General features: G+C 38.9%; 1 protein-coding gene across 1 annotated transcript; it reads left to right on the forward strand.

The window, feature by feature from the left end:
- The first annotated feature begins 12,669 nt into the window (after positions 1 to 12,669).
- Positions 12,670 to 19,583, forward strand: LOC125120999 (trace amine-associated receptor 2). Its single transcript, XM_047769330.1, has 2 exons — positions 12,670 to 12,708; positions 18,588 to 19,583. The coding sequence occupies exon 2, from the start codon at positions 18,663 to 18,665 to the stop codon at positions 19,581 to 19,583; it is 921 nt and encodes a 306-aa protein (XP_047625286.1). The 5' UTR covers positions 12,670 to 12,708; positions 18,588 to 18,662.
- Positions 19,584 to 26,723: the final 7,140 nt, after the last annotated feature.

Genomic DNA, 26,723 nt, shown 5'->3' on the forward strand with positions numbered 1-26,723 from the left:
GTTTAAATCATTCTTTTGCCACACATAACAGAGAAGTGGCCACTGGCGAGCTGGATATCCTGCTGTCTACAATTTTTTTTTTTTTTTTTGGTTTTTAGGGCCGCACCCAAGACATATGGAAGTTCCCAGGTCAAGGGTCAAACTGGAGCTACAGCTGCCAACCTACGCCACAGCCACAACAATGTGGGTTCTGAGCCACAGCCACAGCAACGTAGATTCTGAGCTATGTCTGTGACCCACACCACAGCTCATGGCAACGCCAGATCCTTAACCTACTAAGCAAGTCCAGGGATTGAACCTGCATCCTCATGGACACTAGTTGGGTTCGTTACCACTGAGCCATGACGGGAACTCCTCTACATTTTTTCTTAAAGCTAGTGCAGAATTACATTATCGTCTTTCCTAATAAATTCCATAATCACGATTGTGCAAAAGAATAGCAGATTTATCAAAGGACTATGCAGAAAGAAGTTAACCTGGTGACACATTTCCTCTATGTTAGTTTATGATGTATCAGTGTTTGGCACATAGTACATTGGAAAGACTGTGGGAGTTTTTATTAAAAAATAATTTATATAAAAATACATATACATATTATGTCCTTGCTAAATTTTCAGGGTAGATGTTCTTGTCTTTTATGAAAATATAATAATTCTTAGAAGATTTTAACAATGACCTTATGTGACAAACTTGTTTGCCCCCATGTTTAAAAAATTTTTCTTTGATGAAATCCCTAAATCCATTATTCTACACTGCTAGTGACCCCTGTAGCAAGAAAGGTGTTTTGGCAATAAGGTTTTAAAGTGAGCCTGCAACATACCAGGGAGGCATCAGTTCAGCTCCAATCACTGAGGAAATTAAAGTCAATTCAGTGAAAATAGACGACAAAGACCACAAGCGAACACAAGCGAAAGACTTCTTGCTACTAAGAAAAAAATTAGTTTTGCCCTCTATTGTAGCCCCTTTTGATATAGAATCTTCATTTATTCAACATATGCAATTTACTTCTCATTCTAATATTCGAAATTACTCATTAAGGAACAAACAAAAGGAGTGTATAATTAAGAGATTTCTTGTATCAGCAAACAAAGGTTGAGTTGTGATGTTAGTTGAATGGTTTTTCCGAGATCTCTGAAATCTTCCAGATAAGCGATTCTTTGTTTTTTGACTCATGATGCCAGCTCTGTAAGCATATTTACATCAAATAAGAAAAGACTAAGACAGAAGTCACTGTTTGCCTCTCTTGCATCAGCTGAAGTTTTCTTTCTCAGACTTACACTTTGCCTTTGCTTAATAGTCTGAGAATTCCCCAAACATTCGTTTCCTCAAATAAAGTTTGGTGATAAAGGTTTTCCTGTCTCTATGAAGTACAGCTCCTTCCCCAAAGACTTACAGTGTGAAATTATTTCTCATCATGATCAAGGTGGAGCCGCCGATGTGTTAATGATGCCCTCTGGTCTCTATTTACTCAAAAGTTTGTCAAATGAGAAGTGAGAGAAGTGCTGATTATACTTGTCTCTTTGGACTATGGGCTTGACTTGAAGCTTCAAAGTGTCAAACTGTAAATGAAGTGCAATGGACATCAGTAAACATCCAATCAACACGTTTAATTACTGTTATTAGCAAGTCTCACAAGACTTTACTTTTTTGCAAGCAGAAGAGTTTGCAAACAGTGATATCATAGGCTTGAAATGTGTCGATAACTTTATTTTTAAATGGCCTAAGGTTTTCATTTTGTCTGTATTTTTTCCTAAGCACAGAAAATGATTAAAAGTTGGGAGAATAAGGAAAAACACCTAGATAATCCATGGGTTTTAATTCTGTAGTTCGTGTTACAAAGAACGATAACAGAAAACACAACAAAACACCATACTGAGACCTGTTTTACACTTACTGGTCAAGAGGTACAATGACCGCAATGCTAAATTTGAATATGTACAGCTAGATCAAGATTAGTTCTAGTAAAATGAAAAATGGTGGCCATGACCTGGGTAATTGAATCATCTACATTCTCTTCTTCATCACTCTTACCACAATAAAGTAAGACTACAAAAAAAGAACCCAGAATCATGGCTGCTGACATACCCTGGAAACATACTGGTTGAGTTTATATTCAAACACAGGTTATTATTAGCTGTTTATCCATGTTCCGCAAAAGAAAGCAATTCACTAATCCACTTTAAATTTCAGTCTTCTCACTTATAAATGGCTTATGCATAACTTTCAGAGCTGTGAAGATTTACTGATTCATTAAATCATTTACTCATTCACATATCAAGTATTTATTGAACGCCTATTATGCTAGTCATTGTGTTAGCTTAAATGCCAAGGATACAGATCTGAGTAATATCAACATGCCCCCAATCCCTCTGAAATTTTCATGGAACTTTTTTGGAAATAAGATGAGATCAGTATTTGTCAGCTGTTCACATAATGTATGATACTTAGTTCCTAGTACAGTATAAGCCAGTAAGTTCTAGTTATTGTTATTATTATAATTTACAATTAACTTTGCCATTGTCAACTTGGTTCATAATTGCAGAACCAAGTTGCAAAATTTAATAACATAGCCCTATCAGAGTTCCCTGGTGGTCTAGTGGTTAAGGATTTGGCATTGGCATTGCTGTGGCTTGGGTTCAGGCCCTGGCTGGGGAACTTCTGCATGCCACAGGCATAGTCAAATATATATATTTATGTTATATGTAACACCCCCTTAACTTTTTTTTTTTGTCTTTTTGTCTTTTCTAGGGCCGCTCCCACAGCATATGGAGGTTCCCAGGCTAGGGGTCGAAACGGAGCTGTAGCCACTGGCCTACACCAGAGCCACAGCAACACAGGATTCGAGCCACATCTGCGACCTACACCACAGCTCACTACAACGCTGGATCCTTAACCCATTGAGCGAGGCCAGGAATTGAACCTGCAACCTCATGGTTCCTAGTTGGATTCGTTAACCACCGCGCCATGACAGGAACTCTTCTTCTTCTCTTTTATAGTATAAAAATTATTTGTTTAAAATTGTCTTTATTCATGTGTATTTAGGGCAGAGAAAAACAAGGGTGAATATAAAGTAGAAACAGGGTACAGCAGTGCAGTGTAAACTGAAAATCTCAGTGTGAGGCATGTAAGTGGCAATGACAGCTGCCAAAGAGAGCACTTTAGTGACTCAGAGGAGTAAACAGTCATTATCAGACTCAGGTAAAACTAATTCTACTTTTTATTTTGTGAATCAAAACGGCCGATACACATTTAAACATTTCTTTTTTTTTCTTTTTCTTTCTTTCTCTTTCTAGTATAGTTAATACTATGTTAAAGCATAGTTAATTTACAGTGTTTCAGCAAGTTCTGTTGTACAGCAAATCACACACACTTCCCTGAGCTCTACAGCAGGGCCCCACTGCCCATCCATTCCCAATATAACAATTTGCATCCCCCCAAGCCCCCAAAATGCCTATCCATCCTACTCTCTCCCCATTTCCCCTTGGGATCCCCAAGTCTGTGCTCCTTGGTCACAATCTGTTTCTGGTTTTTTTGTTTTGTTTTGCTTTCAGATAGGATCATCTGTTCCCTATTTTAAGTTCCACAAATAAGTGATAGCATAAGATATTTGTCTTTTTCTTTCTGGCTTATTTCACTTAGTTTGAGTCTCTAGAAATCGCATTCTTTTGTCTTTTTATGGCTGAGTAATATTCCATTGTATATATGTACCACATCTTCTTAATCCATTCATCTGTCAATGGATATCCAGGTTGCTTCCTTGTCTTGGCTATTGTGAATAGTGTTGCTATGAACATAGCAGTGCAGATATCTTTTTCAAAGAAAGTTTTGTCTGGATATATGCCCAGCATCAGAATTCCTGGATCATACGCTAGCTCTGTATTTAGTTTCTTGAGGTATGTCCATACTGTTTTCCATAATGGATGTACCAATTTACATTCCCACCAACAGTGGAGTAGGGTATCTTTTTCTCCATACCCTCTCAAGCATTTGTTATTTGTTGCCTTGTTAATGATGGCTATCCTGACTAGTGTGAGGTGGTACCTCATTGTAGTTTTGATTTGCATTTCTCTAATAACTACTGATATTGAGCATTATTTCATATGCTTGCCAGCCATCCATATGTCTTCTTTGGAGAAATGTCTATTGTGAATGTGAACTGGATTTTCAGAAACAGTAAGAAAAATTTCAAGCAAAGTTTCAGCGTTTTGACTAGGTGATAAAATGTAGTCTTTGTTTTCTAGAAATATACATAAGCTACAATAAAAAAATTAAAATTTTTGGAGTTACCATTGTGGCACAGCAAAAACAAATCTGACTAGTATTCATGAAGATGTGGGTTTGATCCCTGGCCTCACTCAGTGGACTGGGGATCTGGTGTTGCTGCAGCTATAGCTCCAAATTTACCCCTAGACCCCTAGCCTGGGAACTTCCATATGCTATAGGTATGACCCTAAAAAGCAAAAAAATTAAAAAAAATTATTTTTTGTGTCTGAACTAAAAACTGGCAGAAAGGAGCTCCAAAAGTTTTTGAGTTATATCCATATTTAAAGAATTTAAAGTTACAACCATAAATTGATCCAGCAAAAAAAAAAAAAAAAAGATTTTTAAGTGTCACAAGAGGTATAAATTTGGTTTTAAATGCAGCTTCCATCATTTTAGAATTTTGTCTCAATGTAGAGGGCTTGGTGCAGCATATTAAAACAAGAAATTGAAGGCCTTGAGGATTGGAAAGGAGGAAATAAAACCATAATTATTTGCAGATAGTACTATGAACCACATTGAAAACTCAAAAGAATCTACAAGGAAAATTTTTAAATAGTAGGAGAATTCAAGCAAGTTGCTTGAGAAAAAATTCAATTGAATGTTTGTACTAGTAATAAGCAACAAAGAAAATGTTATATTAAAAGGACACAAATATAAAATTGAGTTACTTAAGATTAAAACTATCAAAAATTGTGCAAAAGTCATTTGCAGAGTATTAAGAAAGTTTACTGAAAGTCTGTAAATAAACCCATGCACTTATGGTCAATTAATCTAGGACAAAAGAGACAAGAATGTACAATGGAGAAAAGACTGTCTCTGCAATAAGCGGTGCTGGGAAAACTGGATGGCTACATGTGAAAAGGAAGGAAATAAGAACATTCGCTAACACTATATACAAAAATAAATTCAATAAGGATTAAAGATCTAAATGTAAGACCATATGCTATAAAACTCCTAGAGAAAAACACAGGCAGAACACTCTGACATAAACTGCAGCAATATTTTTTTGGATTGGTCTCCTAGAGTAATGGAAATAAAAATAAAAATAAACAAATGGGATCTTACTAAACTTAAAAGCTTTTGCACAGCACAGCAAACCATAAACAATGTGGAAAGTAGGAGTTCCCGTTGTGGAGCAGTGGTTAACAAATCCGACTAGGAACCATGAGGTTGCGGGTTCAATCCCTGGCCTTGCTTGGTGGGTTGAGGATCTGGCGTTGCCGTGAGCTGTGGTGTAGGTCACAGACTCGGCTCGAATCCCGCGTTGCTGCGGCTGTGGTGTAGGCCTGTGGCTACAGCTCTGATTAGACCCCTAGCCTGGGAACTTCCATATGCCGTGAGAGCAGCCGTAGAAAAGGCAAAAATACAGAAAAAAAAAAAAAAAAACCCAATGTGGAAAGACAACTTATGGATTGGGAGAAAATTTTTTTTTCTTCTTTTTAGGGCCACATATTGAAGTTCCCAGCTATGGGTTAATTAGAGCTGCAGCTACTGGCCTGCATTACAGCGACAGCAATATTAGTTCCAAGCCACAACTGCAAACTATACCACAGCTCATGGCAACACTGGATACTTAACCCACTGAGCCAAGCCAGGGATCAAACCTGCTTCCTCATGGATAATAGTTGGGTTCTTAATTTGCTGAGCCACGATGGGAACTCTGGGAGAAAATATTTGTAAATGATGCTATCTTCAAGGAATTAATTTCCAAAATATACAAATGGCTTATACAGCTTCATATGGAAAAAACAAAACCCAATAAAAAAATAAGCAGAAGACCTAAATAGACGTTTCTCCAAAGAAGACATACAGATGACCAACAGGCATACGAAAATATACTCAATATTGCTAATTATTAGAGACATGCAAATCATAACTACAAGGAGGTAACACCTCACACCAGCCAAAATGGCCATCATTAAAAAGTCCACAAATAATAAATGCTGGAGAAAGTGTGGAGAAAAGGGTACCCTCTACACTGTTGGGAATGTAAATTGGTGCAACTGCTATGGAGAACAGTTTGGAGGGTCCTTAAAAAACTAAAAATAGAGTTTAAACTAAGCTAAAATATTATCTTGTGCAGGGAGCCGAGAAGATACAAGGAGCCGAGGAAGGGAGCTTGCCTGAACGGAGCAGTTTTGAGGGCAAGCTTCTAATCAGGAAAAGGGGCCTGTCTGAACGGCACAATTCCGAGGGCAGGCCCCGGAAGACAATAAGGCTCGCCCACTGAGATTGGTGGGGAACTGAATTTTCCAGGAAACAATTTCCATTTTGCATTGCTGAGTGGGAACTGTTCCATGGATGACTTAGTCTTTTCTGTTATTCACTTGCTATTCGGTTTTCCTCAGTCTTTCCTGATTATTTGCTTATTATTCTTATTTCCCATTCTTCTTTTCCTGTGGTGATTTGTGATTTAACAAAATTACAATAATAATACCATAAAAATTTCATTCTAAAGGACTTTCCCCTATTCAAATCCAACTTAATTAAAAACATAGTGTTTATCTACTAACTAGTTATACAGTAAACTTTAGAGTTAGGATTTTAATAAAGCTTATAGAAGTTAGACATATATTATTCATGATCAAAAGAAACCTAGCTGTGAGTTTTGTCCTTGACTTTAGAAGCTTTTAGTGATAGCTGGCTAAGTTGATTTGTATTTTCTCATACTGTCTCTCTGCCAAGGACACTTTAAAGATAGACACTAGTCTGAAGGCAAGAATTGTTATGTCTGTGGCCTCTTCAGTTTGTAAAGATTGGCTGGCCATGAGATGGTTTGTGCTGGGTCTCCTCTTTCCCACATGATATGTTGTGCCTGTTTGTCCTTGAATTGTACTCACTAGATTTAGTTAAGTTGAAGATTTTAGAACATGATGTATTGCTGCTGTACCATATGATTAAAAAACAAAATCTCAAAGTTAACCAATGATGTAATCTGTAGTTAGAAACTGTCTATATAATTAACCACTTATGCCAATAAAATTTGAGCAGTTCAGTGCCCTGAAAGAAGGGACAAAGAGACTGTCTCCATTGCATATGCCAACACCACCCCTCTCCTTTCAGGACATGCACTCCCTGGCTGCTGGACCTGGTTGCTGGAGCTGGACTCTAGAAATCCTGCAATACCACTGCTGGTGTACATCCAAAGAAAACCCTAATTTGAAAAGATGCCTGCACCCCAATGTTCATAGCAGCACTATTTACAGCAGCCAAGCCATGAAAGCAAGCAAAATGTCCATGGACAGATGAATGGATAAATAAGGTGTAACACACACACACACACTCACACACACACACACACACACACACCACACACACAAATGGAATATTACTCAGTCATAAAAAATAATGAAATAGGAGTTCCTGCCATGGCACGGTGGGTTAAGAATCCTACTGCAGTGGTTTTTGTCACTGTAGAGGTGTGGGTTCAATACCTGGCCTGGAGAAGTGAGTAAAAGATCTGGGATTGCTGCAGCTGTGGCTCAAATTCAGTCCCTGGCCCAGAAACTTCCACATGCCTTGGGTGCTGTCATTAAAAAAAGAAGAGTTCCCATTGTGACTTAATGGGTTAAGAACCTGACTACTATTCATGAAGATGCAGATTTGATTCCTGCCCTTGCTCAGTGGGTTAAGGATCCAGATTTGCCTCAAGTTGCATCACAGGTCACAGATGCAGCTCGGGTCTGGAGTTGCTGCGGCTATGGCATAGGCTGGCAGCTGCAGCTCTGATTCAGCTCCTAGCCTGGGAACTTCCACATGCCACAGGTGTGGCCCCCCAAAAAGTAAAAAAAGAATGAATAATCCATTTGCAGCAACATAGATGAAAGATGGACCTAGAGATTATCATATTGAGTGAAATAAGTCAAACAAAAAAATATCATATTATATCAACTTATATGTAAAAACTAGAAATAAGGTAAAAATGAACTTATTTACAAAAAAGAAAGCAGACTCACAAACGTAGAAAACACATTTATGGCTACCAAAGGAGAATAGCGGGGGCAAGGGGAGAGAAATTAGGAGAATGAGATTAACATATACACACTGCTATATATGAAATAGATAACCAACAAGGACTTGCTCTAAACCACAGGGAACTATACTCAATATTTTGTAGTTAACCTATAATAGAAAAGAATCTAAAAAAAGAATATATGAATATGTATAACAGAATCACTTTGCTGTACACTTGAAACTAACTTGTAAATAAACTGTACCTCAATAAAAAAAAAAGAAGGAACAAAACAGAAAATTTGTAGAAAAGCACTAATGACAATATAAATGTGGAGCTGACCCATGCTCATGAATTAGACTTAATATTGAAGAGTTATTAACTCTATCCACTCAAAATCCAACACAATTTTTATGGAACTTGGAAAGATAATTAACATCTCAAGAAAAGAAGAAGGAAGAGGAGGAGAGGGAAGAGGAGGGGGAAAAGTCTTGTTCTATTAAATATCAAGTGTCATACGAAGCTACGGTAACTAAGCCAATAAGGTATTTGTGCAGCATTAAACGAGTTAGTGGATGGATTACACGCACAGCTCAGAGATACGTGTGGACTTTGATGTATGAATCTGCCTAGGGAAAGGAAGCTCTACTCAATAAATGGAGCTGGAAAAAGATAGTCTATATGAAAAAATGAAATGATATTCTTACATCATATATAATTACAGATGAAGTGAAATATTAAATATTAAAATCAAAATCAAAATTTTTAGTAGAAAATATAGATGGCAACTTTTCTGACTTTGAAGTAGGGAAGAATTTTAAAATAAAGTTGTAAAACATAAAGGATTGATAAGTTTAGCTATATGAAAGAAGTTGTGTTTATCAAAAAATGACCTAATAGGGAAAGAAAAAGCAAGCTATCCCCTGGGACAATATATTTGCTACATATATAATAACTAATAAAAGGTTATTATTAAGGATATAAAAATAACTTTTAAATCCACAGGAAAAGGAAAATGCAAATCAAAAAGGAAAAAAATGACAGGACTTCACAGAAGAAAAACAAGGAAGAATAATAAATACATGATTAAGTGTTCTGCCTCATTAGCAATCAGGAAAATACAAATCAAGACAAGAATAAAATACTACTTTTCACTCATTAAATTGTTTGACCCTGTTAATGCCATGTGTTTTATGTCGTCAAAAAAATTTCTACATATTGATTGTGTGAATGCAAATTAGTACAGCTGTTTTGAAATAAAATTTGTTTTATGTTATGTGAATACTCATATTCTTTTTTTAAAATTGTCTTGCTTTTAAGGGATTCATATTCCTCAATCATTTTCTCATGTATATGCATAAGAAAATCTCTCTTTTTTTTTTTGGTCTTCTGTCTTTTTAGGCCCGCACCCACAGCATATGGACGGTCCCAGGCTAGGGGTCGAATCAGAGCTGTTGCTGCCAGCCTACAACAGAGCAATGCCAGATCTGAGCCACATCTGCAACCTACACCACAGCTCATGACAACGCCAGATTCTTAACCCACTGAGCAAGGCTAGGGATTGAATCTGCAACCTCATGGTTCCTAATCAGATTTGCTTCTGCTGCGCCAAGATGGTAACTCCAAAAACCTCTTGAATACAAGGATCAGGACACTTGGACAAGAATAATCAAAAAGCACTGTTTATAACAGCAGAAGACCTAGAAATATCTATTGATAGTAGGAGAAAAATTATTTTATAGCAGTGAAAATGAATGAACTAAAGCTATATAGTATAAAAAATAAGAGCAAAACATATTCTAAAATACAATAAATTGCATGATATCCATTTTTATAAACAATCTGAAAAACAATTAAAGCCAACAATATTTTGATTTAATTATACATACACAATAAAGCTAATAAAAGAATACAAAAACTGATAAACACAAAATTCAGTGTAGTAGCTAGGTTAGGTGATAGGTAGAAAGAAAAATATAGGAGTATGTAAACTATTGTCAAGCTAGTTAACAGTCGTGGATATTCATTAAGTTACAAACAAATAAATAAGGCAAATAAGACGTGCGGCATGATTAATTGTGATTAATTCAAATTCTGTTCGCCTGCATTTCATTAAAAAATGTGAGCAGTTATGTTAGTGATATATCTGTTTTATCCAGCTTGAGGTACAAAACAAGATCATATCACTTTGTTTTATTTAAATTAATCAGCCATCTTTCCCATTTCCCTTCAGAGCTTTTGATATACTCTGGAGACTGACTCTGAAGATTCAGTTCTCCCAAATTGCCACAAGGTGTCACTGTTGAAAATAGGTGCCAACCCAGTTCGAGGACACCATTCCATCTGGGATGATGAGGCAAAATGCAGCTAGCAAAGGAGGCTACAGTTTCCAAGGGCTTAGAAGGAAGAGAAGTGAGCTGGGACTCATTACACTTACATTCACCAAAGAGTCCTTAGTTTCAAATCTTTCCCTTGGGATTAAGGAGGCTGGTTCAGAATAGGTTTTCAAGGGTCAGTTCCCACCTGTCTTCTTTCATGGTCAGTCCTGCTGAGAAGGCCCTAATGTCCTTTTTTGCTAGCTGGTATATTAAGCTAGTTTATTAACCTGGCATATATTAAGATGGCATATTACAGTCACTAATTGTATTTTTTTTTTTTTTAGGGCTGCACCCATGGCATACAGAGGTTCCCAGGCTAGGGGTCTAATTGGAACTACAGCTGCCAGCCTACACCACAGCCACAGCAATGCCAGATCCTAGCCGCATCTGCGACCTACACCACAGTTCAGGGCAAATCTGGATCCTTAACCCACTGAGCAAGGCCAGGGATCGAACTCACAACCTCATGGTTCCTCGTTGGATTTGTTTCCACTGCACCATGCCGGGAACTCCCTACAGTCATTAAATATATTCTAATCTCAGTGAACCTCAGAAGGGAAGAGAACAAGTCTCATTCCTTTTGTTCCACACAGGCTCCTTAGCTCTTTAAAAATAACTCCTTTTGGAGGAGATTCCATTGTAGCTCAGAGGGTTAAGAACCTGGCATAGTGTCCATGAGGATGCGGGTTCCATCTTTGGCTTCACTCAGTGGGTTGAGGATCCAGTGTGGCCGAAAACGGCATAGGTGGCAGATGTGACAGGGATCAGGCATTGCAAAGCCTGTGGTATAGGCCAGCAGCTGCAGCTCCAATGCAGCCCCTAGCCCAGGAACATCCACATGCTGCAGGTATGGCTTTAAAAAGAAAATAACAAAACAAAACCAAAAGATAATTGATGGTCTAACTTTTCTCTGCTACTTGTCTCCCATGTACAAAATTAAAAGAGAATGCTTAAATAATGCTTTACAGAAACAAGGAAGTTTATACGAAATGACTTACCGTCACCCAAGAAGACAGAAGTTACTATAAACCTTGGAGTAGTAATGCCTTCTGCTCTTAAACATTTAAGTTCTGCCTTCCCAGCAAAAAGTTGTAAAGTTATCTTTAAAAATGCTTTCATAGGAGTTCCCGTCGTGGCTCAGTGGTTAACGAATCCGACTAGGAACCATGAGGTTTCGGGTTGGATCCCTGGCCTTGCTCAGTGGGTTAAGGATCCGGCGTTGCCGTGAGCTGTGGTGTAGGTTGCAGACACGGCTTGGATCCCTTATTGCTGTGACTCTGGCATAGGCTGGTGGCTATAGTTCCAATTTGACCCCTGGCCTGGGAACCTCCATATGCCACAGGAGCAGCCCTGGAGAAGACCAAAAAAACTTTTGTATACATTTTCTCATCATATTATAATATAAACATGAATATGCTCTGAAATTAAAAGACATTTTTTCGTTCATTCTCTTTTCAAGAAGTACTCTGCAGAATGGAGCAGGACCAGCTGTGTAAATTTGTGGGGCCCACCGCAAAATGAAAATGCGGAATTCTTTCTTTTAAAAGTATTAAGCATTTTTTTTTTTTGGTCTTTTTAGGGCCATAGCTGCAGCATGTGGAAGTTCCCAGACTAGAGGGAGAATCAGAGCTGCAGCTGCCAGCCTGTACCATAGCCACAGCAATGCAGTATCTGAGCTGCACCTGTGACCTACACCACGGCTTGCTGCAATCCTGGATCCTTAACCCTCTGAGTGAGGACAGGGATGGAATCTGCATCCTCAAGGACGCTACATCAAGTCCTTGACCCAGTGAGTCACAATGGGAACTCCCCAAAAGTACCAAGCACTTTAAGAGGGCAACAGCAGAGCCGCTGAACTAAGCCTGGGTCCTTCGACACTCAGGGCCCCATGTAGCTCTATGTGACTGCCCAAATCGCAGACCCAAGTGACAGCCCTAAGCCCTAAGCCACACTGACTAAAATCGCAGAGTAGCTTCAGTTTTAATTCAAGCAGAACTCAGTGGTTCTTAGTGGCCAGTATTATATCCGCTATACTGGTGTAGGTTGCCTCCCAAAGCTGCCCCATCAGTGCAAAACAAACTTTCACATTTTAAAAGAACACAAACAAAAAAGTAGGTCCTTCAGCATATGAGTAGACTTAAGCCAGTAGCATCTGGGAAGATTTTGGCATCATTATGTGAGCTCCTTAAAGAGGTAATAATTATGCTCCATTCCTCCAGCTCTAAGAGGGTTGATGAGATGCGCTCTTTTAGTCACATTTAAATAAAGGCAAAACCAAAAAATGATGGGTGATAAGGCCTCTTCTCAGTGACTGGTGTGGGAGGTGATGTATGGACTGTGACAGTCAGATTTTCCAGGAGGTGGGGACACACGCCCATTCTTCTGCTTGAACTGCTGGCCTCACCCATTGTAACTGGATCAGATTCCTTAGGATCACCCGTAACTCAACAGTTTAGATTTGCTTTTACAGTCATTACATAGTTGTGGACTTAGAGCTTTTAGTGCTGTAGGTGATGAAAACAGGCAAGCAGAGATGCCTGAAAGGATGGAAGAGTAGTTTAGGCTTATTTAGCTCTTAAATTTAGAAAGGCAAGGTTTTGTTTTCTCTTAAAAAAAATTTTTTTTTCAGACCCAATTCCCCTGAGACTAATTGTTAAGTTACAGAATAGCACAAGGCATGTAGTTCAGGTCTTCTAGGTCCATAAAAGCATTCACACTAGTTAGAAAAGAAACAGAAATTTCCATCGGCAAGGAGTTTAATTAACAATGCCATCTTCTAGCGTGCAACAGGTATGTGGAGCGGAGGTTAAGGACAGCTCTGGGCTTTCTCTTCCTTAAGCTTTTCTTAAGAAACAAATTGTGACCTGAATGATGCAGTAGCATTGCTGGTGGATTGATCCTTTTTCTTGCATGTCAGTCATGTACAAAGAGACGTGTAGGAAGGCAGAAGAGTGCAGGTGCAGGACTTATGAATTTGTGACAAAAGGCACTTAAAAAAATTCTACTGGAATCATCGTTATTTTTTTAAATGATTTTTACTCTTTCCATTATAGTTGGTTTACAGTGTTCTATCAATTTCTACTGTACAGCAAAGTGGCCCAGTCACACACACACACACACACACACACACACACACACACACATTCTTTTTCTTACGTTATCCTCCATAATGTTCCATCAAAAGGGACTAGATATAGTTCTCTTTGCTATATAACAGGAAAAAGGCACATTTGTGATAAAGTATGTGAACAGATAACATGCGGCCTTTTAACATGCAACGTGTCTCTTGGGAAGAAGATTTAGAATCGTGGAAAGTGTTATTTCTTCATAAGCAGCTGAGTAAATTATTTAACACAAGTGTTCACCTATGTGAAGCAAAGGGTTAAGGCAATTACCTGGGTTTTTACAAACAATCCCATTCCTTGACTTTCTTAGGGGGAATGCTTTCTGGTCAAACGCATTCTTGAATGTTCAATATGATATTCATTCCAACCATGAAGGAAGGAAGAAAGGAAGGAAGGGAGGGAGGAAGGGCAGATTGACAAGAGGAAAATCACCTTTGATAGTGATCTTTATACATCAGGCATGTGCTATGGCTGTTTACATGTATTATTTAATATGTTAAGATTCATTAATGTTGAATTTTTGGTAAAAGTTGTACTGAAAGAAGTCAGTTACTTGGGCAAGGGCAAAATAATTCAATGGGGAAAAAAAGAATGATTATCAGGAAGAAGCCTTAAAAATGAGTGCTAAAAGTGGAATATTTAATATGGAAGCCCTAAATGAATTTGACAGAGTAAAAATAAATGAAATCATATTAGAAAATCAGAAAATTCTTTATTATTATGGTCTGCTCCTACAGTTTAATCACTTTCTTGGAGAATGTATAAATCAATTTTATTTAACAGTTTGGTAAAAGACAGTTCAGACATGAGCTAACTGGGCAAGAAATTCATTGTGCTACAAATCTCTGAGTTTTGTGCCTGAGGAACAAGCATGGGGAAACATAACAGTCATGGAGACAGAGCCAGGCTTCCTCTTTAATTCTGTTGCAGTCTTTATATCTATCTGTGCTTACATTGATAGGTTTAAAGGAATAGGAAAAATGACACTTGAAGACTATAACCTTGAAAATATCAGTTTTTGCACCTAGCTTTCCACAGATAGTTGATCTGAAAAATGCGGCTATTGAAAGGTTTCAACTGATGATGGTTGTTCCATGCAAGAAACATGCCAATACACTATGGGCAACAATGATGCTTAAGTGTATTTAAAAGGGCTATTTGATAAGCTCACCAAATGTCATCTAATGCTCTGTGGCAGGTGTACCAGAAACACAAAATCAAACTCAGGCATCCTAGTCTGTGTTTCAAAGAACTTTATTACAGTTCTTAGAGTTGATTAGCAGATGAAAGTTCCTGAATACTAAAAGGGAAGTGAGTCAGACTCCACACCCTATGACTTGAAGCTTAGAAGGATTGGAGCATGGCTTTTCCAAAAGTGGGACAGTAGGATGATTAATAATATCAAAGTCACCTAAACCCCAAACACCAAGAATTTTGCAATTCAATCTTAAAATGTGTTGTCATGGAGTTGTCTTTAGCACAAGAATTGTGTGCGTGTGTCTATGTGTGTGTGCGTGCGTGCACCTATGTGCACATAATTTTCATTACAATGAAATTATTTCTCTTAGCTTTCCTTTTTAAGAAGAAGTGTAATACTGGAGTTCCGGTCATGGCTCAGTGGTTAACAAATCCAACTAGGAGCCATGAGGTTGTGGGTTCAATCCCTGGCCTTTCTCAGTGGGTTATGGATCTGGCATTGCCGTGAGCTGTGATGTAGGTCGAAGAAGTGGCTCGGATCCAGTGTTGCTGTGGCTCTGGTATAGGCTGGCGGCTCCAGCTCCAATTAGACCCCTAGCTTGGGAGCGGCCCTAGAAATGACAAAAAGACAACAACAACAAAAAAAAAAAAAAAGAAGAAGAAAGTGACTAAAGATAAACCAAGAGGTGGTGCTACCGGTTAAGGATCCAGATTGTCACTGAAGCTGCTTGGCTCGCTGCTCTATCGAGGATTTGATCCCTTGCCTGGGAACTTCTACATGCCTCAGGTGTGGCCAAAGAAACAAACAGACAAAAAAAACCAAAAAATTTTATTTGACTCTCCTAGGCTTTTTCATGTTCATGCTGAAAGTGATTAACCTTCCTTTCCATTTCCTACTATTGCATTTTTTTTCCAGTACTTTTTTTTTTTTTTTTGCTTTTTAGGGCCATAGCTGAGGCATATGGGGGTTCCCGCCATAGCAATGCCAGATCCTAGCTGAGTCTGTGACCTACACCACAGCTCACGGCAACACCAGATCCTTAACCCACTGAGCAAGGCCAGGGATCGAACCCTAAATCTCATGGTTCCTAGTCAGATTTGTTTCCACTGCACCACGACGGGAACTCCCTCCAGTACTTTCTTAACTGTGCAGATGTGCTTAACTGGCCAGCAGGAGGCTAACGAGGAATGGTAATTAGTTGAAAATTTTGGTACCCACAGGGAGAAAAATTCCTTACCTCTCTTTTTTTTCTCCTACCTTTTTCCTGTGAGGAAGTTAGGAGGAATAGAAGGTGAATGCTTTATATATATATATATATAGATATATATATATATATAGAGAGAGAGAGAGAGAGAGAGACCCTAAGGTAGCTGCTGAAAACAAATAAATGTAGTTTGGGAATCAGTTGTACATATCTTAGAAATTTTTGTATAAAAATATTTTGGCAAAACTACCTTTCAGGAATAAGCCTGTCATTTCTGTAAATAGCCCCTCAATTCACTTTCCTGGTTTTCCTGTTGTGTGGCTATGATCAGCCACATCCCCCCCCTCATCCTCCAATCCATTGTTACAACGTGACTCATGATACAGGATAAGCCTTTACTTTTTCACACATGGGACAGGGGCCCCAGAGCAGAATGTGTAAGGAGCATAAAATTGCCCTGGCCTCAATACTTAGAATCTGTTGGAGAAAGCTGCTAATTTAAAATCTGCACTCAGTTTCCTATAGCTTATTTATTACTTTAATTTTTTTCTTTTTTCTTTTTTTGTCTTTTTAGGGCCGCATCCTCGGCATATGGAGGTTCCCAGGCTAGGGGTCCAATCGGAGCTGTTGCTGCCGGCCTACACCACAGCCACAGCAACATGGGATCTGAGCCACATCTGTGACCTACGCCACAGCTCACAGTAATGCTGGATCCCTAACCCACTGAGTGAGGCCAGAGATTGAACCTGCAACCTGATGGTTAATAGTCGGGTTCGTTAACCACTGAGCCACTACAGGAACTCCTAATTTTTTTCTTTTAAAAATGTCACTGCTTAAATTTGAGAAAAAAAAGTGGGAAAGCTCCTTTGACTATATACTGGCTAAGGACACTGGCTGGGGGGATGGGGTGGGGGGGGGCGGATTACGGAAATAGAAACCCTGCCTTTTCCCACTCTGTCTTCTCCTCAACCCTCCATGTTTTCTGCTGTGTTTCAGAGGCCTTGAAAATGACTTTCAAAGGTCTCCAGACATCCTCCTGTCTTTTCTTCACCCTCCCTTCTTAGAGTAGGTTTTTTTTCTTTTCTGTTCACGTCTTACCCACTGAGAGCCAGGTCAAAAGGCACATCCTCACTGGGGCTTCTGGTCAACCCCAGCCTGCATTCTCTAGTCCATTTTTGAGCTTTGAATGTACATTTTGCCTATACCTTGCTTTGGTCAATTCATTGCCACAGTTGTCATTCTGTGGGGCAGAATCATTCGGGTTTCAAGTGTTGATGTGTTTTGTCTCCTCCGGTGTTTTGTAGACTCTCAGCAGCCAGGGACCAATTTGTGCTTTCTTGTCCCTTTCCCTGTGTCTCCTGTATCGTAGGCATTCAATAAACAGTTGTAGCTCAGAGTGTGACAGGGCTCCCAGAGGCTGAGGATTATTGGTTTATCTATTAGTAACTGGTTAGGTCAGGTCTGGTATGTATGAAGTCATTGATGGCCAAGGCTTTCTGCAATATTAATGGTTCTGCTTGGTATTTAGATGGTGCCTTTTCCCTGGCCCAACACAAGGAGGGCTTCGTGGAGGTGACTTGGTTGTCTAAAGCTCACTAACCCCCTGCTCCTAGCTCTCTATGGGATCCACACTCTGAAACCTGCCACGATGTTATTATTGTCTGTCATGGGGCTTGAGGAGAGTCCCTGGAGAAGTGCCTTGCTCTTCACAAAGAAGTGAGGGTGGTCCAGTGTTGGCCGCTGGCCACTTCTGATTTAGCTGTTCTGGCTGGTAAGATGCTTATCGAACTTCCATGACTGGCTGAAGAGGATGATTCTCTCAGATAATTAGACATCCTGAAATGATGCTTCTTCTTTCCAACAACCTTATCATGAAAAAAAATAGAAGTACAGTAAAAAAAAAAATAGTAGAATTTATGAATGAAACTATTTTCAGATAATAACCCCTGGATCCCAAATGCGATAGACCCCAATCAAACAAAATCTGATTATATGTTACCAGCTTATTTGAGGAAGAAATGAATGTATTGTCTAATACAGATCCATTCTTCCTCTGTACATGGGGAGGATCCATTATATTCAGTTCAATGATTAACATGCCTCTTCTTTTCCTTCATCCCCTTCCTCTTTCCTTCCTCTCCCCTTGCTTCTCCCCACCCCCACCTCCTTCTAATTTTAGGCTCTGGCATAAGATAAATTAAGTGCTTATGAAGTATTGGTGGTGTCATTTGAATGAAGACAAGAATAAAGTAAATAATGATCACTGAAACTTATTAGGTTAGAAGTCTATGAAATTGCAAATACCGGTTAAGATAAATAAATCAGAAAGACCATGAGTAATATTTTAGAGCAAATTATCTTCAAGTCTTCTGTGACTTTCTTGAATTTTCCACGAAAGTATATATGAAACACAGAATATTTTATCTGTTAACTGACAACATTCCATGTGTTCTTGCTTTTCCTAAAGAAAATACTGAATTGCTCTGAACATGGAAGTGAATCTTGCCCAGACAGTGAAAGGCCACTGAGTGTCCGAGCTGCCATGTATTCACTGATGGCTGGAGCCATCTTCATCACGGTCTTTGGCAATCTTGCCATGATAATTTCCATTTCCTACTTCCAGCAGCTTCACACACCAACCAACTTCCTCATCCTCTCCATGGCGGTCACTGATTTCCTCTTGGGATTCACCATCATGCCATATAGTATGATCAGATCGGTAGAGAATTGCTGGTATTTTGGGCTTACATTTTGCAAGATTCATTACAGTTTTGACCTGATGCTTAGCATAACGTCCATTTTCCATCTCTGTTCGGTGGCCATTGACAGATTTTATGCTATCTGTTACCCCTTACAGTATTCCACCAAGATGACAATTCCAGTCATTAGACAGTTGCTAGTTCTCTGCTGGTTGGTCCCTGGAGCATTTGCATTTGGAGTGGTCTTCTCGGAGGCCTATGCTGATGGAATAGAAGGCTATGATATCTTGGTGGCCTGCTCCAGTTCTTGCCCGGTGATGTTCAACAAGCTATGGGGCACCACCTTGTTCATGGCAGGTTTCTTCACTCCTGGGGCTGTGATGGTTGGGATTTATGGCAAAATTTTTGCAGTATCCAGAAAACATGCTCGTGCAATCAATAACTTGCCAGAAAGTCAAAATAATCAGATGAGGAAAGACAAGAAAGCAGCCAAAACATTAGGAATCGTGATGGGTATTTTTTTAGTATGTTGGTTTCCCTGTTTTGTCACAATTTTATTGGATCCCTTTTTGAATTTCTCTACTCCCGTAGTTTTGTTTGATGCTTTGACATGGTTTGGCTATTTTAACTCCACATGTAATCCCTTAATATATGGTTTCTTCTATCCCTGGTTTCGCAGAGCGCTGAAGTACATTTTGCTCGGTAAAGTTTTCAGCTCACATTTCCACACTACTAATTTGTTTATTGAAAAAGAAACTGAATAGACTTATTCTGTGTGAGTGGATGGAAGCAAAAGCCTGGAACTTAGAAGAATGAAGTTGCTTAAAATTTGCGAGTGTGTGTGTGTGTGTGTGTGTGTGTGTGTGTGTACAATCACACACACACTCACATGTGGGATTTTGTCTACCATGGAAAGCTTTTAAGTTTCTAAGGCTTAAGGGAAAAAAGGAACCTTTTCTTTGAATCAGAATCTCCTCCTTTTCAGAATACTTCCTCCCCGCTTCTTCTATCCTCTACTTCTAGGTAGAAAAGAAAGAAGGAAATGAGAAGGGCACAGGAAGGTAAGAACAGCCAGGAATGGGATGAAGACACACGAAAACCTCTATGCTCTTTGGAAGGAATCAAAACAGAAGCTGAGTTTGAGGCTTGGTCCCCACCCCCCTTCACTGCCACACACACACTTTGTGTGGTATTTCCATTTACTTTTCTTCCTCAGCGTCTTATCAGATGTCTTTTGAAACATCAATCGCTAAAAATTAGAGACAAGTAAATATTAAAAAACAATTTCAAAAAGGCATATTCTCTCAGGAGTCAGTCATTTGTGAGCTGAAAGTTAAGCCTTTGCTAGATTTTATTGGTGTGAGATGAAATATTTTTCAGATTAAAGAAGCAATGGAAACTGTGTAACTGAGTTTGCAGATAGATTCCATTCATGTTTTCATCCTTGTATCATCTTAAATACCACAGTTGACAATTTTCTATTTTACTAGCAGGAGAATTCTTTTCACACTTTAATTTGCTCATTGGTGTTCTGGATTTTTAATAAATGTGAAGTATATACCAAAAATGTATTTTGAATCAATCACTCCTTTTAATTTAATAAGTCTCCATATACCTTTTTTTTTTTTTTGTCTTTTGTCTTTTTTGTTGTTGTTGTTGTTGCTATTTCTTGGGCCGCTCCCGCGGCATATGGAGGTTCCCAGGCTAGGGGTTGAATCGGAGCTGTAGCCACCGGCCTACGCCAGAGCCACAGCAACGCGGGATCCGAGCCGCGTCTGCAACCCACACCAGAGCTCACGGCAACGCCAGATCGTTAACCCACTGAGCAAGGGCAGGGACCGAACCCGCAACCTCATGGTTCCTAGTCGGATTCGTTAACCACTGCGCCACGACGGGAACTCCTCCATATACTTTTAAAAATATACACTTTAAAATAATGGGGTACTGGCAGGAAGAAGCAAAGAAGAAAAGTGATATTTATAGGGATGCCTCTGTTTACAAGAAACTTTTTTTTTTTTTTGGCTTTTTAGGGCCACACCCACAGCATATGGAGATTCCCAGGCTAGGGGTCAAATTGGCCTACGCCACCGCCACAGCAACGCCAGATCCAAGCTGCGTCTGTGACTACACCACAGCTCACAGCAACACCGCTGGATCCTTAACGCACTAAGTGAGGCCAGGGATCAAACCCACAACCTCATGGTTACTAGTCAGATTTGTTTCCACCATAACGAATCCAGGAAAGACTGTAGTTTTGATGTGCCTTTCTCTAATAGTTGTACTTTTCATGGCACTCTTTAGTTTCAGAATGTGGTCATTCTGGCTTGTGTGCTAGAGAAAGAGAGAGACGGACCAAGTCTCCTGTACTTTCTGCCTTCCACCACTCACTCTATGTTCACTCCACAGTTAGTAACATCTCCCCTCACACACAGTTTTATTTTTATTTATTTTTTATTTTATGGCACCCTCACAGCATATGGACGTTCCCAGGCCAAGGACTGAAACCAAGCTGTAGCTATGACCTACATCCCAGCTTTGACAACTCTGGAGCCTTTTAACCCACTTTGCTGGGCCAGGGATTGAACCCAAGTCTCCACAGTGACCCAAGATGCTGCAGTTCAATTCTTAACTCCCTGTGCCACAGCAGGAACCACCACTCCACATTTTATAGACAGTAACCAATGAGAAAACTGAACCCAGAGCAATTGAATGATTTGGCCTGGATTATACCATTTACTGTAGGAGCATTGTTAGAATCCAGCTTTCTGGACTTCTTATTCAGTGTTTTGTTTACGGCACTAGTTCTTAATCAAGATTTGTGACACTTTAATGGGAATTTCTTCTTTTTTAACCAAGGCTTTTAGTCAAACTGGCATAAATCACTGAAATAAAAGTAAATACTTTTCTCCCACCCCAATTTCTTCTCATTACATCTGAGAATCACAGAGCAAACCAAAACATTTTATGATTCAGACACTTGTTCTTCCTTTAGACATCAGCCAACATTTAATTTAGCCTATACATGTCTCTCTATATTTTAATATACAGAAGTTTCACCACCTTATCTTACCAGAATGAAGACCAAATGACCATGAAATTGATAAGGAATTGTCATCCTTCATTAGGGGGAAAAAAAGAACTGAAGTCTCACCAGGATATCAAAAATAGACAGAATAGTTCAATATCCCCCAGGAAAGAGAGTTAAGAGAGCAATTCCTCTGGGGCTGGGCAGGCAGTTTCTCTCTTAATGTTCCTGGATCCGAGTTCTTTGCTCCGTTCTCTTGAGAGCCAGAGGCAAACTTATATGAGTCAGATATCTCCATCCTTAACTCTCCACTTTCTATAATCCTGCCTTCATGCCTGCAGAGCCACCAGGAAAGACTGAATGATTCCCAATTAACTTTTCAGGAGAGGGAAGGTACCAAGTCAATAAAAAGAATCAGGAATATATTATCTTTTTTTTTTTTTAAATTCTGATCTAGTCTCTTCTCCAAAATAACTCAATAGTGTAATGAAACTGTTTAAAGAACCAGAAATTGTTACAAATAGGATGCAAAAGAGAAGGTAGGATCTTTTTCTAACTGGAAAATAATTACTGTGGGAAAAGTGTCTTAGGTTTCCATCAAAAGTTCTTTGTAAATCCTTATGCAGTGGCATTTTTTAAATGTTTTTGCAAAGTACAAGGACCATGCAAGACATAACTTAATAAATGTACTTATGTATTTTAATAATGCTAAAATGCACTGTCTTTTTGATAGTATATCCAAATACAAATTTTGTTACATACTGCTTAATTCACTGCCAGAGCCTACATATTTCATTTTTGATATTTTATCTCTTGCAAGCAGCATTTACTGAATATATTCTGTTGCTCTTTGTTTCTCAAAATTATTCACTCATCTCAGATGCAAAGAATATCCAGACTAAAAATGCAATTTCTCTGTTGTCTAGAACTGTTCTCCTGGAATTCAATGATCATGCAAAGAACACAGATATCTTGCTAAGATGTGCATTTGGGGATGGCTCTGACATTTTTCGGATCTGAAAAAGTTCTCAGGAGTTGATGATATGGCTGGTCTATGGATCCTACTTTAATTAGCAAGGATTTTATGAGAGAAACTGTGAACAAGTGAAGCCATAGATTTTCATGTGCCTAAATAGATTACAAATAAATTGTTGCCATTATTATTATTATCATTATCATTATTGCCAGTTATTAGATGCTAAGAGATGACAGGACGTTTATTGTAACAGGAACTAAAAGATCTATGTCGTAATGTCAGTGAGAGCATTTAGAGCAGTCTCTCTCAAGACTAGTTATTTTATACACATGGAGGAGTTGGGAAGATGCAATGGAAATGTGCCTTTCAAGTGATTTAGAAACTTGAAAACACCCAGAATTTTTGTTGACTGCGTTTTCTTTTGGAATATTGTATGTTTTGGGAAAGAGTTAATTGACTACCTTCTAAACAGGATTTACTGTTTCTCTAATATTTTCATCTTTTCCAAACCAAATGTCTTTACTACCATAAGGCAAGATGCCTATTAAATACATTTCATGATGTAGTGGAATTAATTTCTTTCCATTTAATTCAATAAGTCATTACTGCTTACCTGCCAAGTACACAGATCTGTATTAAGTGTTGCAAAGGTTAGATGGCTAATGACATTTTATCTCGTTAACTGTAAATTTCTCAAGAAATAGAACTGTAAAAGAAGATAAGTTATTTTTTAAAAGAATCAAAAGCATTTGAAATCAAAGTCAGCTATAAAGTGAGGAAGTGAAACAACCTATCTCTAAGGTCTCTGGCCACCCCAAGAGTCTATAATTTTATGAGATTAATTCCAACTGGGAGAAACAAAAAAAAAGGTTTCTGAAGGGAAACACTATTTGAGCTGAGCCTTCAAGTTGTCAGAGATGAAGGGACTGGCAGTCAGGTAGAGGAAAGGGAGTTGGCCAAACCACAGAGTGGCATTTGAAGGCTAACATAGGAAGTGTCCTGGCCAAAGGTGGCTGGAGTATTATAGACTGAAGGGAAGAAAGATTGCAACCAGGGTTTCCATGACAACAAATGCTGAAAAGACACATTTATCAGAGGCCAGCCGGGCTCCCATGTTCTAGCCAAGACATGTTTTTCTAAACCCTTTCCCTTGTATCCACACACACACACACACACACACACACACACACACACACACAAAGTCTATGCGGTCTTTTTTTTTTTTTGTCTTTTTGCCTTTTCTAGGGCCGCTGCTGAGGGATATGGAGGTTCCCAGGCTAGGGGTCTAATTGGAGCTGTAGCTGTCGGCATACACCAGAACCACTGCAATGCCAGATCTGAGCCGCATCTGCGACCTACACCGCAGCTCACAGCAATGCCGGATCCTTAACCCACTGAGCAAGGCCAGGGATCAAACCCGAAACCTCACGATTTGTTAACCACTGAGCCACGACGGGGAACTGCCGAAAGTCTATGTAGTCTTGATACAAGATTTCTTTAGATCAATTCCTTTAGGGCCTTCTATTTCTCTGATAGTTTTAATAAAGATTTTTCTCTTCCATTTGTTTTCAGAGAAAGCTATAGTTTATAGCTAATTATAACACAGGTACTTTGGTATGTTTTTTTTCGCTCTCCTTTCTGCTCTTGCTCTCTGAAATGGAAGTTTCTCGGCCTGTTCTGGGTGTGTATTGACTGTCACTTAAAATGTTTTTCCTGCTCCCAGCTGTTTTTAAGAAGACAGTGTTTTCAAGATGCTGTCTCTGCCCATTGTCAGCTGCCATGTGATTTTATGAAGTTTACTTGTGAACCGTGATTCCATTTATTTGTAATAAATTAGTCATTTACATGCCAGATACTATTTTCACTTTTAGATGTCATGATATGTAAACTACTGTAGATAATTGTAGATTCATAGAAGAGTTCCTGTTGTGGCTCAGCAGAAACAAATCTGACTTGTATCTGTGAGAACACAGGTTTGATACCTGGCCTCACTCAGTGGGTCAAGGATCCAGCTGGGCAGTGAGCTGTGGCATAGGTCACAGACGAGGCTCAATCTGGCATTGCTGTGGCTGTGGCTTAGGCCAGCAGCTGCAGTTCCAATTTGACCCCTATCCTGGGAACATCCATATACTATGGGTATGGCCCTAAATTAAAAAGAAACAAAACAAACAAATTAACAAAAAAGGAAAGCAGATTTATAGGAAAAATTTTTTTTTTTTTTTTGCTTTTTAGGATGGCACCTACGGCATATGGAAGTTCCCAGGATAATGGGAGCTGTGGTTGCCAGCCTATGCCACAGCCACAGCCATGCCAGATCCAAGCCCAGTCTGTGACCTACACCACAGCTCATGGCAATGCTGGATCCTTAACCCACTGAGCAAGTCCATGGATCAAACCCACATCCTCATGGATATTAGTCAGGTTCTTTAAACATGGAGCTGCAATGGGAACTCCTCAAATAGAAAAAATCTTTTTCTTCTGTTTTTCTTAGTTTTCAGTGCCACATTTGAATACTGTCTCTTTATCGTCCTTTGTGGAATGGTTTCCAAGTATGCTTTTCATTGCAGTCTTTAAATATTCACTGTGGCCTACATTAAACAGCAGACAATCAACCAGAGATCTAACATCTAAATTTTTATAAATTTCATGCATTTCCTTATCTTTCTTATTATACTACGTACACCATTTATACTCTAGTAATATGATACTAGATCAAATTTTGAAACTACTCATGAAATTGTTCTGTTATCATTAACAAGCTAAATTGAAAATTTAGGGAGTTCCCATTATGGCCTAGTGGGTTATGAACCCAACTAGTATCCATGAGGATGTGGGTTTGATCCCTGGCCTCGCTCATTGGGTTAAGGATCCAGTGTTGCTGTGAGCTGTGGTGTAGATTGCAGACATGGTTAGGATCTGGTATTGCTGTGGCTGTGGTGTAGGCTGGCAGCCACAGCTTCGATTAGACTCCTAGTCTGGGAACTTCCATATGCTGCAGTTGAGGCCCTAAAAGGATTTTTAAAAAATAAAGGAAAGAAAATATCACACAAATATCTTTGGATGGTATTTGCTTTTAGGTTAAGAATAATTTTGGAGAAATATAAAATAGAATTTATATTTGAGACCTCGAAGTTTAAGATCAATTTTTTAATGGATTATGTAAAAACTGACATTATTTTCTGACCTGTGGCAAAAGAAATGATGAAACACGTCATTGTTGGTGTTAGTTCCAGGTCTTTAAATTTGTGCTGGTTTTGATGAGTCTTTTTATCCTAACTGGCACACCCACCGTGAGCACATGTTCAGAAGAGCCTGGGATATGAGACGTAGTTTGAAATTTTATGTGGCTCTCTTGAATATTATCGAATAGCCAAAATACTTTAGACTTCAGCCTTAAGTTCCAGGAATCATGGGGCCATCAAAATTTATAGGAGAAAAAGAAAGTACATTATTTCCCACTATTATCTAAATTTAGTTCAAATAAAAAAATGTAAAATTTTTTCTTATTACCTTTAATTTGAGTCAGTGTATTCAAGAATAGCAACACTAATTCGTGTTTTCCTTTACTAATCCTTCTGGTATTTTTTTTCAACAAAGAAGAATGCGAAAAATCACTGTTGGGGTAAGTTCATATGTCTGTATATATGTACATGTATACACACGTGCATACATGGTAACGGCAATTTTAAATTACTTACCTGAAAAGTTAACTTCTAAAAGAGGGGAACATGTTTTACAGCAAGGGTGACACTTGTGTTACCTGGTACCTTGTAGATAGCATGTGCTAATACTTTCCTCTTTCTGTTGGAACCATGCATTAGAGGCTTCCTTTTTCTACTGTCTTCTACAACATTCAAGGCTATGAAAATTATGAACTTAACTTTTAGTCCTACCGAAATGGCT

Source organism: Phacochoerus africanus, chromosome 2 (genome assembly GCF_016906955.1).
Source record: "Phacochoerus africanus isolate WHEZ1 chromosome 2, ROS_Pafr_v1, whole genome shotgun sequence".
In the NCBI taxonomy this organism is placed as follows: domain Eukaryota; kingdom Metazoa; phylum Chordata; class Mammalia; order Artiodactyla; family Suidae; genus Phacochoerus; species Phacochoerus africanus.